The sequence below is a fragment of the Miniopterus schreibersii genome (assembly GCF_964146895.1).
Source record: "Miniopterus schreibersii genome assembly, chromosome: 3".
NCBI lineage: Eukaryota > Metazoa > Chordata > Mammalia > Chiroptera > Miniopteridae > Miniopterus > Miniopterus schreibersii.
Window position 1 is genome coordinate 18,552,937 of NC_138103.1, and position 19,596 is coordinate 18,572,532.

The window sequence follows — 19,596 nt, forward strand, 5'->3', positions numbered from 1 at the left end:
CAAGAGATTGGTTCCAAATTAAATTACAGACACTGCAAGTGTTAAGTGGCAGGTGAGCTGCACTTTAAATAGATCGCATTAATTCTGGCAGTGGAAGTGTAGCCCTGCTGGGATAATTCTTATCATCATCAGCATCGCTCTGGCAAGCATTAGAAGGCTTCTGTAGCAGTAAGCAATTTGTGAAATTGGAAGGTGAAAACACACCTTAAAGTTCTTATGTGCATTCAAGGTCAGAGGGAGGTGACTGCAGTTTTCAAGAGAGATTTCGGATGGGAGTCACTTGATGTGAATGGTGATGGATATCTAGATGGTTGTCTGGTGTGTTTTAAAACAGGTTTATTGGCCGGCCCACTCAGAGTACTGCTGTCACCAAATTTCCCCTGTTCTGGTTTCTGAGAGAGGCTCGAGTGGAAAGAAGGCTGTTAACATACTTGTGCAGTTTGGGTTTGGGAATGTGATTATTTTGATAATGAGGCATTGAAACAAAAGGCTGTCCTGAGCAAACTGCCCTGTTGGTGATTTTTTCCAGTCATTGTTGGGACGTTTATTGTAAATGATCCCAGAGGTTGGCATGATCCAGAAGTATGTATGCACACACACTCTCATGTACATAGACATTGAGACACTGTTAACATAAAAAGGGACAGAGGAAACAATGCAAATGCTCTCGTATAAGGAGGTAATTATTAAGTAAATAATGGTTAGTCATCATGGACTGGACATTGTGCATAGCACTTTACCTCTCTTTTCTCCAGTTATCCCAGTAACCTGGGTGATTCTGTACTTTGGGGCTTTTGTTAAGGGAGAGGAATCCAAAATTTAGCATGGTTGAGTGACTTGCCCCAGGTCATTCCACTGAACAATCTCTTCACCTGTTGTCCCGCCCACTAGCCTGGAAGTTTGTTAGGGACGGATCCTTCTAGTCTCTGCCTGGTAGCCCATTGTACCGCCCAGTCCATGGCTCCCAGTTAGAAGGTAGTCAGTGCTCGCTGAGATGAACTATTAAAGTGAGTGTATTAACCTGGTGTCCAGTATTTGGAGATGTGTGTATGTGTGTCCTCCTGGAGGGAAGGTTCAAAGATCTTTTCTCATTCTCAAGAGGGGTCTTTGTGTCTGTTTAGGTCCTGAGTTAGAATCCCCATCTAGCAGCAGACTCGGCATTTTCTCCCTCAGGATGTCAAGCATTTGTGAGCACGAACATTTTAAAGAATGCAGATTCCCTTCTCACTTGGCAGGGCAGTGTGACTTCATAGTTTGTGACCCCTTTCTGCTGTACTGCTTACTGTGTATCACTGGGCGAGTTACTTCACTTGTCCAGGCCTTGGACCAGGTCAGACATGGAGATGACCTTGATGGTTATGGGGACTGAGGTCAGATGTAAAGTGTTTAGTGCAATGGCTGGTATATAATTAGGGCTCAATAAATAGTGTTGGCTGTTCCTGTTGTTACTGTTATTGGCAGCAAGAAAAAGTGTTGATGTTAAGAAAATTGATCAGAAAATAAGGTATACACTAGAATTACAAGTAGAAAAAAAATTCTGTGCTGGTGTGGATAAAAAAGGGGGAGTGTAAGGAGGTACAGTGACTATTTAATGGATAAAAACAAACTTTCTTAGCTTTCCCTTAAAGCCTTAAATCTGTTCCTATTCTCAGACCTGTGGAAATCTCTCCTAAAGAACTAGAAATGAGGACAGTTATGTACAAGGATGTTCAAAGCAGTATATAGGGAAAATTGGCAATATATCATGTTTCCAGCTGCAGACTAATAGTTAAATTAATAGGGAATCCTTCAAAAATCATGTTTCCAAAGATCTTTAAATGTTACAAGAAAATGCTCATGTTATAGAAGAGAAGAAACAAACCAGGGTACAAAGTTATATGTGTGTGTCCTTGTATATATGTGTATGTATACATACATAGCCATATACAACACACACAGTATGATGGTGTATTAGTTTCTTATAACAGATTACTTGCTATAACAAATTACCACAAACTTGATTGCTGAAAACAACACTAATTTTCTTATACTTACGGAGGGTTGAATTCAGAGTCGGTTTCACTGGGCTAAAGCCAAGATGACAGGAGGCTGGTTCCTTTGGAGGCTCCAGGGTAGAATCTTTTCCTTGCCTCTTTCGGCTTCTGGTGGCTTCTGGCAGTCCTTGGCTAATACTGGTGACATCATTCCAATCTCTGCTTCCCTGGTCACATCACCTCCTCTTCTTCTATGTCCAGTCTCCCTCTGCCCCCCTCTAATAAAGATACTTGTGATGATCATGGCCCATAGAGACTACCCAGAATAATCAGTAATCTCTCCTTCTCAAGATCCTTAATTGAATCACACCTGCAAAGCTCCTTTTGCCATACAAACTAACATTCGCAGGTTCCAGGACTTAAGACATGACTATCCTTGGGGGTTATAAGTCAGCCTACCACAGAGGTTGATTTTGTATAAAAAAGAAAAGTACAGGAAAAAAGGCTGGAGGGAAATACTTAAAAATCTTATCAGTGGCTATTTTTGGGTGGTGAACTTCGGGGCTATTTTTATTTTTGGTATACTCTTTGGTATCTTCCTTTTCTGTGCTAAGGAAGTAACTCTTAGAATCTTCAGAGATTCCAGGGAACGTTACTCTAAAAGTGATGTGTGTCCCAGGCCAAGTGCCGCAGCGCCTGTCCTGCTGTCTCCGCAGAGCCTGTGTTCTGGTTCTACGTGAAGGAGGTCCTCAGCAAGCACGAGCTGCAGCGCTTCTACTCCCTGCGCCACATAGCCTCAGACGTGGGCCGAGGCCGGGCCTGGCTGCGCTGTGCCCTCAACGAACACTCGCTAGAGCGCTACCTGCACACGCTTCTGGCCGACCGCAGCAGGCTCAGGTACCTGGCTGGTGGGCTTCTGGGAGGGGGTGTAGGGGAGTGGTTATAATCACAGAATCTGGTGGATTTGCATCCCAGGCCCACTGTCTGGGGCAACTGGGTTCCTTCTCACAGCCCCATTTGTTAAATGAGAGAAGGCCTGTAAAGGGCTTAGCATAGCACCTGCACATAGCAAGCACTCAATAAATGCTAATTATTATTAAGGCTGGGGGGTGGAGAGAGCTGTTGTCATACGACACAGCCTGCTCTTTACTTCATGGAATTTTAATTTGGGCTTCTTTCAGGTTCAGAATTAATTTCTTTTCAGATGTTGGATGTTTAGTGCCCAGTTTCATGTTCTGTCTTTACATCTCTGTTTTGTTTGTTTGTTTTTTGAGGTCAGTCAATACCAATCTGACTGAAAGAATAGGGAAGCTTTAAATTGAGGAGAGGAGCCATTTGTTATTAAGAAACAAGCCCCCATTTTATTTTTTTAATTATTTTTTCTTGATCATCGAGTTCATTCTATCAGGTAGCACAGGCCAAGTTATTCTGCCATAACAAACATCATGAAAACTGCAGTGGCTTGAGATGGCCGAGTTTATGTCTTCCCTCTGCTTCATGTCTGTCATGGGTGAATAGGGATTCTCATCTCCGGGACCCAGGCTCACGGAGGCTCCATCTCTATGGAGATGTGGTTGAACTAAGCACTGGCTCTTAAAGCTTCTGCCTAAAGTGATACTTCACCTCCATTCACATTTCCCTGGCCAGCAAGTTGCATGGCCCCAGGCAAGCTCAGCAGGGTGGAGAGGTGTGGTTATGCCACAGCGATGGGGAAAGGGCACTGGACATGCATCAGTGATAGTATAGTCAGCCACATTTTCTCCAAACACATTGACAGTCCTGTCATTTTTCCTGTGCTCATGATGTTTATGATGTTTGTCTCTCCCAGTCTCTATCTCTGACTTTCGCTGTTATTTTCCCTCTGAAAATGATGGCCCAGACATGTAGTTTTGTGTCACCGAATGATACAAAGGGACAGTGATCAATCCTGCCCCGGTCCCTTGATTAATTTCCACATCTGCAGTGCCCAGATCCTCAACAGTGAAATTCCATTTAGTACAATAAGTCTTTCATTAGTGTGGTGATGCATTCCTGTGATTTCATACCTTTGCCGTGCGTTCCCTGGCTTAAGTCTCTCCTCTGTTTCTTCTGCCCCTTATGGTCACCTCTCTGCTGGTAATTTGTGAGGCATTCTGGGATTGTGCGCTAGGGCTCTTACAAATGCCCTTGAAGTTCTCCCATTGATGCTGCCTGTGATGCTTTGTCCAGTTGTATGTTCAGGCTTTGTGGGTCTGAAAAGGGAGGGATGAGGGCCAGGATGACTGGGGCTGCCTGTGCCCGTGTGCTGGCCAGGGTCTGAGGCGAATGTCTGCATGGACCTCCCGAGCTTAACCAGCTTTAGTTAAGGAGAACATACTCCTGTTCCTGAAAATGAATTCTGTCAAGCTCTGTCCACCACATTGCTTGCAAGTAGTTCCAAGTTGTACGCCCCACATCAAAGTTGAATTTAACAGTGAGCAGTTGAAGTGAATCCAGCTGTTAAGAATCACAGTTGAATTTACCTAAATCACTAGTCACTTTAACCTACTTTGATCTGGGAAAACCAAATTCATTTCTGTGCATGAAAACTGATTCAGATTTTTAAAGAGTCAAAATTTTGGGACTCAGAGGTACTGTTGCCGTGCCAGCTTGGACATGTGGTTTGTGCTTCCCCTACCATTCTGCTAGGTGTTGAACAGGATACATCTCCTCTCTCTGTTAGTTGTATTCAGCCCCTTCAGCAGCTGTGTCCACTCTCTTGCCGAACTATGGGTCACTCACCACTGAATGTGCTTTAGTGAAATTAAACTCTGACTTCACTAATTTAGAGTTGTCTGACCTGGTAGGGAAGTCAGGGGATTGAGGATATTTGCTTATTACTGCTTAGCAGGGGAGCGGGCTGGATAAAGAGCTGGGTAATTGGACTGGGAGACCTGCTTTTGAGCTCCATTTATTGCTGGATAACCTTGGACAGACTCTGTAGGCCTCTCTGTCCCCGCTCCCCCAACTTAGATTTGTGGGGACTTTTTAGCTTCCTAGCCCTTCCCAGGATAATTTGGGCTTTTGGGACTTTAGCCCAAGCAGGTATTACATACAAATGCTCTGGTTGATGGAGCCATGGAGCTCTGTAATTTCTTTCTGAAATGCTTTCTTCTTGTGTTAGCCCAGTCAGGGGGACCCTGTGGGCTAGCTTGTACTTCCTGCCTGTCTTTTGGAAACCTTGCTTGCTTGGAAGTCACCCCTCTGTCCCTTCTGCTTTGCTGCTTCATAAGCATCACATTTACATCTCATGCCTATTTCAGGACTGTCAAGCGCAGGGGACTCTAAAGATCTCGGGGGACCAATGAGGAAGTCATAGGGTATATGCAGTCAATCCTTAGTTTATAACCAGAAGCTTCAGCCCAGCAGAGACCTCCTGCATCCACTCTGCGATGACCAGGCATGGATTTTTCAAGAAGCCATATAATGGAATGGAATTGTCTGTCTAGCTAATGGATGCAGAGAGCCACTATTCAGAGTCTATTTTTCTTTCTCTTTCAATTTGCAGCACTTTTTATGAAGACTGGTCTTTTGTGATGGACGAAGAAAGGTCTAGCATGCTTCCTACCATGGCGGCTGGTAAGCCAGGGCAAGGCCAGGGGAGATGGGTCCTGTGAAGCTTGGTGAGCAGAGGAGGCTGCTTGGGAGTGAATTTATAGTTCCAGGGATGCTGTGATTCTCCCTGTTCCTTGAGTCACTTGCCACTGTCGTTCCTTGAATGGCATTGAGCACTTAGTCCATTTATTTAGAATTTGATACCCTGGCAGGGAGAGCATGGGGTTGAGGGTTTTGGATTGTGGCTTTGCAAGTGTAACATAAAGACCTGGGGAATTGGAGGCAGGAGACCTTGCCTTTGAAGCCTGGCATGACCCCTTACCAGCTGGTGACCTGGGGCAGAGCCTGTGAGCTTTTTTACATTTTTCTTTCCTCCTTTGTGAGGTGGGGATCCTGATGGCACGGCCATCACCTTTATAGGGCTATGGGAGAATCAAATGTGATGAAGAGTCGTGTACACTGTCTGTGAATGTGAAAGCCCTGGAGTGGTTTGGCTAGTGAATTGTTCACTGTTTGACTCTCACTCTAAGGGTGAAACAACATGACAGAAGTGGGCAACTTGCTTCTTTCTTCCAAATCCTTTGTCCCCTTTTTTTTTCTTTCCTTAAAGTTTGCACCAAGCCCCACATATTGAGAGCTGTGTTAGTCTAGGTCGTTGGTGAGGAAGAGTCAGGGTCCCACCATGGTTTCCTCTGTCGGCCATGGGAAACCAGTGCAAGTTTTTGCATAAGTAATGATAAAAATGACATTGGTGCACCTTTTGTGATTGCTTACTGAGCTGAGTGTTTTGGTGGGTGATGGTTTTAATACTTACCTTGTGAAAGAGATATTGTATCTCCATTTTACAAATAAGAAAACTAAAGCTCAGAGATGTTATAAATGGCTTGACCAAGGTCTCATAGCTCATACGTGGCAGTGCTGTGATTCACCCTAGGCAGCCTGACCTCAGAACTTTCGGCTTAGCCTCTCTCCTGACAGAGAGGGGGAGAATTTGGAATGACTCAGCTCCCGTGATAGCTAGTGTCCTCTCACCCCAGTTGCAGGAGGTTCTAATTAGCATTTAAGGTCAGTGTGTCCCTTCCTCTGTGCTGTGATGTCTGCAGCTTGTTTATTGTGTTGGAGGTGTGACTGTCCAGCAGCACACATGCCACACTTTTCCCTTTGTGTGGAAGGTCTGAACTCCATACTCTTCGCAATCAACATTGACAACAAGGACTTAAATGGGCAGAGCAAGTTTGCTCCTACCGTCTCGGACCTCTTAAAGGAGTCTACGCAAAATGTGACCTCCTTGCTGAAGGAGTCCACGCAAGGGGTGAGCAGCCTTTTCCGGGAGATCACGGCTTCCTCTGCTGTCTCCATCCTCATCAAACCTGATCAGGAGACCGACCCCCTGCCCGTCATGTCCAAGCACGTCAGTGCCGGTAAGCCAGAACAAGCATTTGAGGTAGAACGGGGGTCGGGTAAAGGACAAAGACTGTGGCCGAAATGGACATACCTGGTCACCCGAGAGTGCCAAGGGGGATGAAATCTGACGCACTTGCCCTTTCAGTTCATGTTTGTTTTTATTATTTTTACCCTTACTGGGAAAGAGCCTTACCTAGATGGGAACATGATAGGGTAAAAGAGCAAAGGGCTCTGTCAGAGCGAACTGAAAGGAAGGGCATTAATGCCACGTGAAGTCAGATAAGTTTGATCTTCATTCATTTACTCCTTTGTCCATTTATTCGTTTGTTCACTTAATGCATTCTGTGTGTTAGGCAGTGAGCCAGGTAAAGCACATTACCAGCATTCAGCTATCAGTCTTCTTTGGGATGGGTGGGGGTAGACATTTAATGGCAAGTTATACAAATAATTAATAATCCTTCTGATAAATGGGATGGAAGCCAAGCGTAGGGTGCTGTGGAGATTGTATAATATTAGGCTTGCCTCTTTTTGGGGGGAAGGCATTTAAGTGGGGGCCAGGGAAAGGGGTTCATTAATTGATTGATTAAGATTAATTTTGGGACACATTTACAACACTTGTTGAGCCTTCTGGGACATCCAGAATGTTGCTACAGCAAAATTGGCAATTTTGGGTTTAGTACTTAGTCCTGGTATTCTCAAATCCCTTAAGACAGTAATCATGGCCATCCATTTGGGATTATTAATGATGGTGAAAGCTCAGAATCTTATGGTGTCTTTGGCATACACTGGTTTTATCTGTGTACCCTTTCCTCCCTAAGCAGAGACCCATGTGAATGACATAGAAACAGGACTGTTGAGGGCTTTGTGTAACAGAGACAGTGGAATTTGTATACCCAAAGCATATCCTTTCCATTCACTTTGGGGACTCTGCTTTTGACATTGTCCTGGGGCTGTAATACAGTGGCGAAGCATGTCATACCTTGGTTTAGATGGAATGGAGTTTTGGGAATCGGTTCAAAGTGTCTCACACCCACATTTGATGATTAAGATGGGTAAACTGGCTCACCTAAGTACTGGTCACCAAAGTAATCTTAATTTTTGTTTCTGTCAGCCTTTGCTGTATAACAAACAATTCCAAAAATGTAGTGGCTTAAAACAGCCATGACTTGTTATTTTTTAATGATTCTGTGGCTTGGCAGGATGGTTTTTCTGCTGGTGTCACCTGGGCTTACTCGTGGGGCTGCATTCAGCTGGTGGCTGAGCTGGAAGATCCAAGATGGCCCCACTCATGTGTCTGGAAGTGGTGTTGACTATTGGTTGGGGCATGTCAGTTTTCCTGCACAGGGCCTGTCATCCTCCAATAAGATAAATCAGATTTCTTCCCTGGCAGTTTCAAGGCAGGATTTCAAGAGGGTGCAAGACCTCCTGATGCCTAGAACGCTCACACACTGTTATTTCTGCCACATTCCACTGGTAAAGGCAGAACACTAAGCCAGCCCAGATTCAAGAGGGGGGAGAGAAATATGTACACCCTCAGTGGAAGGAGTGGCAGAGTCCCATTGTAAAGGGGCATTATGTAGGGATGGGAGGAATTTGTGGTCATTGAACAATTTACTATATCCCCAAACTTGGGGGTTTTCTTGGTTTCATCTATTAGCCATGAGAGTATTTTTCAAAGTGAAACAATGAAAATCATTTCAATAATGATAATATCCTTTGGATCAAAGTGCTTAGAAGGATTGTTTAGAAGGAAAAATTTTAACATGTGCTCTGTGGCATATTTTAAAAATTATTTATTTTAAAATATTTATTTTTCAATAACTGTTGACATAATATTATATTAGTAGTTTCAGGTGTACACATAGTGGTTAAACATTTATATACCTTATGAAGTGATCACCACCCCCTGGGTAAGTCTAGTACCTGTCTGACACCATACATAGTTACTACAATATTACTGAATTTATTCCCTATGCTGTACTTTATATTCCATGACTATTTTTATAACTGGCAGTTTGTACTTCTTAATCCCTTTCACCATTTTCACACATCCCCTCACCTTTCTCCCGTCTGGCAACTATCAGTTTGTTCTCTGTATCTATAAGTCTGTTTCTGTTTTGTTTGTTTATTTTGTATTTTAGATTCTACATGTAAAAGAAACCATAAAATGTTTGTCTTTCTCTGTCTGATTTATTTCACTTAGCATAATACCCTCTAGGTCCATCCATGTTGTTGCAAAAGGTCAGATTTTATTCTTTTTTATGGCTGAGTAATATTCCATATGTGTACCACATCCTCTTTATGCACTTGTCTATTGATAGACTTTAGATTGCTTCCATATCTCGGCTATTGTGAGCAATGCTGCAGTGAACATAGGGGTGCAAACATCTTTTCAAATTTGTATATTGGATTTCTTCAGATAGATTCCCAGAAATAGAATTGCTGGGTGATAAGGTAGTTATATTTTAAAAATTTTGAGGAGCTTCCATACTGTTTTGCATAGTGGCTGCAATTTACAAACCCACCAACAGTGCGCAAGGGTTCCCTTTTTTCCACATCCTCGCCAACACTTGTTGTTTGTTGATTTGTTGATGGCAGCCATTCTGACAGGTGTGAGGTGACACCTCATTGTGGTTTTAATTTGCATCTCTCTGATGATTGATGTTGAGCATCTTTTCATGTGTCTATTGGCCATCTGTATGTCCTCTTTGTAGAAGTGTCTATTCAGGTCCTCTGTCCATTTTTTAATTTATTTGTTTTTTTGGTGTTTACTTACATGAATTCCTTATATATTTTGGATATTAACCCCTTATCGGATATATCATTGGTGAATATCTTCTCCCATTCAGTAGGTTGTCTTTTTGTTTTGTTGATGGTTTCCTTCACTGTGCAAAAAAATTTTTAGTTTTGTCATAGTCTCATTTTTTTATTATTATTTTTTGTTTCCCTTTCCTGAGGATACATATCCAAAAATTGTTCAAATCAGTAGTAGAGGCCCACATCCATTTTGCTCAGTCACCTGTAAACAGTTGTTTTCCCAAGGATTTAAAAATATCCGAATTTAGCTTACAATTTATTTGTCAGTAGAGTAGTAAAGGATTTTCCACAATCTAGAGTCAAGATGGCTAAATCACCCCTTTATCTCTCCTACTTTTTCTCATACATCTTGTCTTTTGCCAGATGCCAAATGTAAAAAGGAACGGAAAAAGAAAAAGAAGGTGACCAACATTATCTCATTTGATGACGAGGAAGATGAGCAGAACTCTGGTGATGTTTTTAAAAAGATGACTGGGGAGAGCTCGGAGGAGAACTCCGACCGCTCCTCGGTCAATATCATGTCGGCGTTTGAAAGCCCCTTTGGGCCTAATTCCAATGGAAGCCAGAGCAGCAACTCATGGAAAATTGATTCTCTGTCTTTGAATGGGGAGTTTGGGTACCAGAAGCTTGATGTGAAAAGCATCGATGATGAAGATGTGGATGACAACGAAGATGATGTGTACACATCAGGAAGGAAGCACACAGGCCACTCAGAGTCGCCTGAGAAGTAAGTTCCATTTGAGATCTTAATGAAGGGTGGTACATTAACTGCCTTCTCTTTTTGCAGTATTGGGTAAAATAAGGATGCAAGATTTATATTTGTTTAGGGCATCATGCATTTTTCAGATCTTGATTTAGGAGGAAGGAGCATTATTAGCCTGCTGAGAACTAAGAGAGGGAAGGGAGTATATTTGAAGGTACTTATTACAAAATTAGTATCAAGATGTGTGCCTTGAAATTTCTGCTTTATATATACATCTTTCATTTTTGTTTTCTAGATTTCCCTCCATCTTTAACTTGCCACTAGCATAGGAAGCTCAGGAAAAAGGCAAGATTATTCTAGAAAATAGTCATGGGCTGGTAACTTCTGTGTTTATCTGAAGGGGCATGAACAGCAGTAATTTGCCTGCACTTGTTGTGTTAACACGAGTTGTAGATTTATGCCTGTGGAAGGGGCTTGATGCACGTGAAGGCATAAAGCAAAAAGGTATAGTTAAGAGCTTGGATTTTGGAATGAAGACAATCTGTGTCCTCATTTACTAGCTCCATGGGTTAGGCTGGACAAATTTCTTCACCTCCCAGTGTCTTGGGCCTCATCGGAGACCTGGGAGAAGTAATGGGATACTGTATGTGGCCTGTCTGCATGGTGCTGGCACGTGGAGAAAGGCAACACAGGTCATCTGCTGCTGTCACACTACTCTTGTAATAGCTCCTAAGCTTGGTTTTACTCTTCATACCAAATAACTTAGTTACCTCTTCACTTAGGTGTGTTACAGTGCACAATGCCATCCTGATCACAATGACTTCAAAACCAGCCCACGAGAGTGAAACAGATATCGAGATTCTATGGTGTGATTGAGGGAAACAATGTCTTAGCCCTAAGCTTTCCATTTTCATGTTTTTGGTTTTTTGGTTAATCCTCGCCCAAGGATATTTTTCTCATTGATTTTTTTTAGAGAGTGGGAAGGAGGGAGGAGAGGGAGAGAGAGAGAGAGGAGAGAAACATTGATGTAAGAGAGATCTCACATTGATTGGGTTGCTGCTGGGCATCAAATCTGCAACCCAGGTACGTGCCCTTGACTGGGAATTGAACCCGAGACCCTTTGGTGTTTGGGCTGATGCTGTAAGCACTGAGCAACACCTGCCAGGGCAATAATATTATCTTAATGACCATCTGATATGCCAGATGCTACAAGCTATATATATGCCTTATCCTAGTCCTTAGGTTAGTGGATATCACTCCCACTTGATGGATGAGAGAATGGGATTCGTAGAGAGTTGAGGTTTGTCAAAGCAATGAACAAAGCTCGGTTAAGGTTAGATTATGCTGTACTCCATAGTTTATGCTGTACTATTGGACATTTTTCATGTTTCTACATAATTCTGAATATTGATTGGTTGATTTTCAGTCAGATCAATATGTCATGATTTGCTAAAGGTTCCCCCATTGTTGAGTATTTCTGTTGCTGGCATCATTGTCTGTTTGCTTTTTTGTTATCAGCCACTGTGGCATGAGCATTTTCATGTACGAGGCTTTTTTCTCCTCCTAAAGTATTTGTTAGAGTAGCTTCCCTGCAGCTTGTTTTGTTGCCAAGCTGTGAGTGTTTTTGTTCCTGGGATGCAGGTCTTGTGATGGGCTGTATTAGTCAGGGTTCTCCAGAGAAACAGGACCAATAGAGTATGTGTGTCTGTGTGTCTCTCCATGTATCTAGCTGTCTAGAGAGATTTATTTTAAGGAATTGGCTCATGTGATTGTGGAAGTTTGACAAATCCAGAATCTGCAGGGTCAGCTGGCCCAAGGAAGGTCTAAGGAAGAGTTGTAGTTCGAGTCCTAAGGCAGTCTGCTGGCAGAATTTCTTCTTCTTTGGGGAACCTCAGTCTTTTTCTATGAAGGCCTTAACTGATGAGGTGAAGCCCACCCAAATTATGGAGGGTGGCCTGCTTTATTCAAAATCTGCTGATTTAAGTGTTAATCTCATCTGAAAAGTACCTTCCCAGGAACATCTAGAATACCATTTGATCATTTGTCTGGCTACCATGGCATTGCCAAGTTGACACTTAAAATTCACCATCACACTTGCCTTTAGTCTTAATCTGGACCTTTCAGGAAATGTCATTTGCATTCTTTGTCTCTTTGGTGAGTGCATCTCTGAGTTGATCCACTTCGTGGGCTTTCATTGGCCTCAAACACAGTCATTTCTCTTCTTAATGACTGGTGCCATTGAGGGGAGTCTGGAGGGGAGGCCACCTTGCAAGCCAAGGTAGCTGCCAGCATTGTGATGTGTAAAACACAAAACAGTGCAGGGTGACCTTTACAGACCATGGCCCTTTGAGGCCATTGAGCTTCCTGCAGATTCTGGACAGCCTCTCCTGCATGAAGGGGGGATCTTGAGCGAACATTCTACAGAGCATCTTGGGGGAAGGGGAAGAGCAGAGGAATGATGAGGTGGCCTACTGAGTAATACTTTCATTTTGATTGTAAGATGATGTTCACATGAAAGGTCTAGGAGCCTGAGGGGGCCAGAACTTGAGCAGTTTAATAGCACAACCAGGTTTATGAGGGGAGTGGCCAGGCCAGGCCTGGAGAAGTACAGTGTGGTCTGCCACCACCTCTGGCAAAGCTGGTGCTCTGATGGTCTTTAAGATGCTCTGTTGGCCAAAAGTTGGGTCTTATGCCTCTGTTTGCTAGCAATTAAACGGCTTCTTTGATGACTGAGCAAAGTCTTGTCCCTCCTGCCTCAGTATTTACAAGTATTGGCTTTGCTTTTTTTCTTTTTCTTTTTTTTCTAAAGAGGATAATACCTTTATTGTAGAAAGGAGTTTTTCTGTCATTTCATATGTGTTCTATGAGACCAGTTGGGAAATGGGGTGAAAACATAATTCAGAAAGGATGACAAACATATGGGAACATGTTGTACCTCACCAGCAATTAAGCAAATGCAAAGTGAAAGCAGATACCATAATTTGCCTGTCATATTTGCTGAGACTTAAAGTACAACATGGCCCTGGACCACTTGGCTCAGAGGTTAGAGCATCGGCCCGTGGACTGAAGGGTCTGGGGTTCGATTTTGGTCAAGGGCACGTGCCTCGGTTGCAGGCTCTCTCTGGCCCCCGGTCGGAGTGAGTGCAGGAGGCAACCAATCGATGTGTCTCACATTGGTGTTTCTCTCCCCCCACTCCATTTCCCCCTTCCACTCTGAAAAGCAATGGAAAAAATATCCCGGGGTTAGGATAAAAATATAAATAAATAAAATGAGACCTGGAAAAAGCCAAGCCCTGGTTAGTGCCCTGACCGTGGCCTGCTCTGGGTGTCTCCTCAGGCTTGGTATCCTCCAGGCACACAGTAGGCTCTAACTGTGGAATGAGTGATGTGACAAGGCAGGCACAGGGGCATCTTCATCGATAGCTGGTAGTGTTGGCAGCCCTCTGGGAAAACACAATGCCAGCAGCCTTAAAAATGCTGATCTCAGTTGATTTAGCAATCCCACTGCCAGGGATCTGGCCTGAGGGCAGCCTCAGGAAGAAGGATGCTGTGTCCAGATACCAAAGTCCTTATTTAGAGAAGCAGAACATCGGAGCTGACCTAGATGTGCAACCGCGAAGGAGCGGTTAACAGAATATCCTGTCCCATGAACCTCGACGTCTTAATGTTTAGGATCTTAAACCTTTCTAATGAAGTGTAAGAATATCCAAGTAGTATGAAGATGAACTTGTGAGTTATATTGAATGAGACAAGCCACATATACAGTCCTACGTTTAGTTTCATTATGACCTCGTGAAGAAAAATATGCATAAGAAAGAAAGAAAAAAGACACTAAGGAAATAGTGTCTAAATCAGTTGTGTTTTGGATAATGTGGCTTTGGGTGTAATTTCCCCCCCTCATCTTTTGAACATTTTCTAGGTTTTACAATGTGTTTCCCGTTTCTAATGAAAAGCAACACTTGCTTTATGTTGTTAAGCCAACACTGGCACCATATTGTGAATTGGTCTCTGCCTCAGGAACCAGTATAGCTCAGTTTTAAGGTAGTAGCCCTTGGCCACTTTCACATGGGCTCCAAATCTCAGCTGCTAAGGCCTGGCTGCCCCCTGCCCCCTGCATATTTTGCTGGGAAGGGGCAAGATGTCCCCTCAGAAACAGCAGAAGGTCCCACTCCGCTGGAGGCAGTGCAGTGGCAGGGAAGGGACAGGTGGTTTAGCTGCCTTCTCCTGAGGGGTGCCCTGACCACTTGGTGTCCTGGGGAGTCCCCTTAGTTGCCAGTTGCTGGTCTGGAGCCCGAGGAAGGCGGTTCTGCACAGTTTCTAGGGGCACAACCAAGTCCATCTAAGAATGGGCCTTCCTCTTTTGCGCCCTAGAGTGCCATCTGAGAGTCTCATTGTATGTGTTACCTGCAGGATTAAATGATACAGTTTGCAAAATTCTGAGGCTTTTGTTCAGTGCCAAATGGATGACCAAAAGCTAGAGAGGGCTGAAAGCAGAGTGTCTATATGATGGTCTCTAAAACGGGAGATGGCCAAGTACACCTGCTGGCCAGATCCCCGACAATCTAAGAATGGTTGTTTGTTACGTTTTGAAAGGGTTAAACAAGCAAAAAACTCAAAGAAGAATAAGTATGGCCTCAAAGCCTAAACTATTTGCTATCTGGTCCTTTACAGAAAAGTTTTGTTGATATCTGCTCCAAAGAAAGAAGGAAAAACTATGCATCATGCCATGGTAGGCAGTAGCCAGGAGACCCCTTGTGCCTGGATTTGGAAGACCTGTGCTTGAGTCCCCCACAGGCCTTCGTTCGCTCTGTCCTTAAGGCTGATGACCTTGGACAAGTCACAGAATCTCCGAGTTTTCCCCCCTCCCTTCCTTTTCCCCTCCCTTTCCTCCTCCCCCCTTCCCTCCTTTTGCTTTGTCCTTCCCTCTCCCTGCCCGCTCCTCCTCTGCTAAATAGGTGTGATTCTGACCTGCTTTGGTCTTCTTTACAGCTGAGTTACAGAGTGAGTTTATAGTCTTTAAAGTCAGCACAGTACATCCTATTAGTATTTCCCGCTTGCCCAGAGGCAAATAGTTTCTCAAACAAATTTAATCATGCCAGCCTGTTATTACAAAGATCGCACAGGTTAGTTCTGAACTTAGTGGCTACGGTGACAATATAACAGATCATATGAGCCTGGTTAATGTTTGAGCCGACCCCTTTCTTGGACAGGACCCAGATATGGTCTAGTCTCATTTTGCTCTTTTACCGGAGAGGGTTTGAGATCCAGTGAGATGCAATGATGCCAGCCCAAGGTCACGTGGCTGCTGTCATTTCAGAACCTGGAACACACCATGCTTCCTCCTTCAGCACTTTGCGTGTGCTGTCCATGTCCCCCATACCTTTTGTCACTCCTCTTCACTCAAGTGACTCTTGTGGTTCCTTCAGCTCTCACCTCAAACTTCTCTTCTTCCAGGAAGCCTTCCACGACCTTCCTGACCAGCTCCAGGAAGCTGAGCTGCTGTTTTACACCTTCTAGGGGGTTTATTTGATTCACGTCTATGTCCCCCAACACACTAAGCTCCATGAGAGCAGGATAAGCACTGTGTGCTGGCTCTTTTGCCAGCACAAAACATATGTGCTGACACTGCCTGGCATATAGTAGATGCTCAGTAAACAGTGGCTGAACAAACAAAGGCAAGGGGTCTGGCTCCAGTCTCCATGCTCCCCACTCCCAGCTGCATCTCCTGCTATGCCCAGCCCTGTCATGGCCTGGTTAGTTTCCAAGAAGGAACTTGTGGGAGGCCCAGCAGATGCTTGTGGTGATCTGCACCCTCAGGGGCCCTTCACCCTTTCACACAACTGTATTCTTTCATCATAGGCCACTGGACGGGAACACCTGCCTCTCCCAGATGCACAGCTGGGCTCCACTGCAGGTGCTGCATGGTGACACCGATGTCCTCTTTCCAGTCAGTGGAGTGGGCTCCTTCAGCCCTGCAGGTGGGTGCTTCCTGACTACTCTTCCTCCAGTACAAGCGTTGGCTCTGAGAACCTCAGGGGTGTCTGGGTCACCTCTGCCTATAGGTGTGGGAGCAAGGAGCCCCAGGCTTCAGAGCAGGAGGGCCTGCTGAGGTTCAGAGTGACAGAGGGTGTGACTTTACTTCCTGGTGAACCTGGGTATTTTGGGGTTCCCTTGCCTGAGTGAGTGTTGGCAAGTCACCAGGGAGCCCTCAGGTCTGCTTTTCTTCTTGCTAGCGATTTGTTGAACTTGGTCCTGTACAAGCTGACCACAAAGGATGACCATTATTTTTGCCTCTTCGGAGAAGGGAGGTCGCAGAACCCATAGCTGTAAAGGCCCTGGCACCCTTTGTAGCAAAGTGCTCGAGATCAGGGAGTAGCTTGCTTAAAACCTGCCTGTGGAGGGATAGCTGTTGTGGCCCGTTTTGTGCCATTGAGCATGTGTGTGTGTGTGGTTTGTTAGTGTGTTCTTTAGCTAGGGCGGGTCACGGGAGTGGTGATGGTGGGACGTGCACTAGCCCAGCTCGCCCAGAGGAGCAGGTGTGCAGTGCAGCTGACTCAGTGCCCGGCATTTCTCCACAGCACCCCCAGGTCAGCGAGGCTGTGTTCCCCCCAGCACTCCCCTGACGTCTTCCCAGGGCCAGGTTTAAAAAACGGACGGGGCCTACCAACTGCTCAGGAAGCTGTTGATGTTCTGAACCAGATGATAGACTGTGGTACTTGTCACTGTGCAGGGAGCAGAAAGCCACTCAAACCAGCTCCTGTGCAGAGGTGGGTGGGGCGTGGACTGGCAGCAGTTTAGAGTGGGGGTCAGTTCAGTCCCACCTCTAGGAGGCTGCGGGAACAGGAGCAGGGTACCGCTCTGAGCGGTGTATTCCTGGTGCACATGGAGGTTAATGAGCAAGGATGGCTGAGTGACCTGTCCAACAGGCTGGCCTCCTCTTCTGGAAAGTGGGTGACGGTAATAAGGTGGCCAGCACTTACCACACCCTGAAAGGGAGTCCAGGACTGTAAGGTGATCGACTGATAGACTCACTCGTTCACTCTTAAGCACAGCCCAGGAGGAAGGGGTGGCCATTACTATATCATTCCTCTCAGATTCGTGGTGAGATTCCCTCAGTTCATGTGGGGAAGGGTGCCAAGTACATGCTGAGGCCCCATGAGGCTCCTGCTGACATTGCAGCAGTGATGTGATAGGGCATCTGTGGGCAGCCATGGGCGTGGGAGCTGGACCAGAATGGAGAGGGCTCCTGACCTGGCAGGGTCATGTCATCTTTCTCACTCTGTGCCCCCCTTTCCCATCTCCTGGTCCATCTTTGCTCCCTCTCCATTTTCACCCCCTCCCCTTTGGCCTGTACTTGGCTGAGGTGCCAACACCATTGCCTCAGCCCTGTGACCGTCCATCCCAGCCAGCACTTCTCTCTGGGTCTAGTTGAAATCTCCAAGAGGGGTGGACAGTCTGGCCAGCCTTGCTTGTGTCTGCAGGCCAGGTCACCACCATTACCTCCTTTCACTCAGATGACTGTCCTTGGTCCAAGAGTCCAGGGGTTGGGGGATGGTTGCTTTGCTACTATCTATTTAGTGGCTGTGCAGATGGGGACGGAATGTCTGAGAGGGGAGTGGGGGTTTACAGAGAGCAGGTGGTCCTAATGCATGCCTGGGACCACTGGCAAGTTTCTAGGGTTTGTTCATGGCTTCTAGGTCATGACCCAGGTCCCCATTCACCTTGTCCGGCTGCCCCCAGAGGCACCTTTCAGTTGTGGTGTGTAGCATGCAGGGCTGTTAGGTGCATGCACCAGACAGTCTATTTTGTTTCCAGTGGCCTTTTCATTTCTTAACTGGGCTCCTCTAACCATCAGGTGCTGGGGGCAGATGGTTGGCTGCTCCAGAATGCTGTTTGCCATTCAATTTTGGGTTTGGTCTTACAGAACCCGGCACTCTTCCTCCCTCTGGGCTTTCTGTAGACCAGTGTCTCTAGGGGAAGTAGCTCCTGGGCAGCTTCCAGGATCCTTGAGGGTCCTCAAGAGAAGACATCCCTCTGGCAGGTTTCCCACAGCCCCACCTCTGGCTGTCATCCTCGCAGACCCAGAGGCTCCATCTTGTCACTGTTGATGGGAGCCAAGCTCCAGCTTATCTGATTGCCCTCACCAGAGAGGCTGTGCAGGAGCCAGTCTGCCAACTTTTCATTTACTACAGTAACAGAGCTGTCAGGAGTCTTGGAAGCTGTGAAAACCTGAGGGACAAATGTCAGCGGGAGCATAGCATGGGAGGCAGATTAATCCACGGCTGCATGAAGACACTGGAATCAGAACTGGGGAATCCATTACCCGATTGAAATGCCAGATTGCATCCAGTCCCTCCTGGCCTGATGCCCCATTTCTGTGGCAGGCACGTGCCCAGGTGGTGCTGGGACCAGCCTGCCTGCAGGGAGATCCTTCCTTGGGCAGCACCGGGCACGGCCAAGATGTCTTTCCCAGACTCCTTTCTTTTTTTTCTTCTTTTTTTAAATTAAAAAAAAAAATAAAAATCTTTATTGATTTCAGAGAGAGGAAAGGAGAGGGAGAGAGAGAGAGAAACATCAATGATGAGAGAGTCATTGATCAAGCCCACAACCGGTCATGTGCCCTGACCGGGAATCGAACCCTGATCGCCTGGATCCCTGGTCGACGCTCAACCGCTGAGCCACGCCCAGCTGGGCCCAGACTCCTTTTCTTTCACTCCATTTATGACTAGTGTGTCCCTTCTGATTAGCACCCCCTAATTGAGTGACGTTAAGATAATTCTCTCTCTCTCAGGCCTGGGAGCCATTCTGTGTCTTTGGTGGTGACTTCGCACACAGAGGCTCTTCCCTTGGGAGACTTTTCCACCATCTTTGAAAATATTAGTGCCTCTGCTGTCACTGCCTTTGGGGTGTTTAGAGAGAGAGGGAGGGAGAGAGGAGGATGACAAAGGGGGAGAGGGACATGGGGGGAAGGATGGATGTGTTGGTAGCCAAGTCTTGGGAGGGAGAAAGTGGCAGAGACCCGGACCCTGAACACAGGATCGTCATCCTTCTGAATCTTGGAAGAGGCGGTTCTGTGGATCAGGGGCTATGCTTTGAGCTGCCTTTCTGGGGTGAGGGAGGGGCTCT

The 19,596-nt window shown here is 45.7% G+C and overlaps 1 protein-coding gene across 3 annotated transcripts in view; it reads left to right on the forward strand.

The window, feature by feature from the left end:
- The window catches only part of SNX29 (sorting nexin 29), a 456,832-nt gene that overhangs the window by 57,321 nt on the left and 379,915 nt on the right, over positions 1 to 19,596 (forward strand). For 2 of the 3 annotated variants that reach the window (XM_081133203.1, XM_081133204.1), the window contains 5 exons: positions 2,690 to 2,870; positions 5,500 to 5,570; positions 6,719 to 6,967; positions 10,131 to 10,494; positions 16,330 to 16,448. In XM_081133203.1, coding sequence (XP_080989329.1) covers positions 2,690 to 2,870; positions 5,500 to 5,570; positions 6,719 to 6,967; positions 10,131 to 10,494; positions 16,330 to 16,448 — 984 coding nt within the window. The remainder of the gene's footprint in view (positions 1 to 2,689; positions 2,871 to 5,499; positions 5,571 to 6,718; positions 6,968 to 10,130; positions 10,495 to 16,329; positions 16,449 to 19,596) is intronic. The other variant, XM_081133205.1, reaches the window with a different exon arrangement.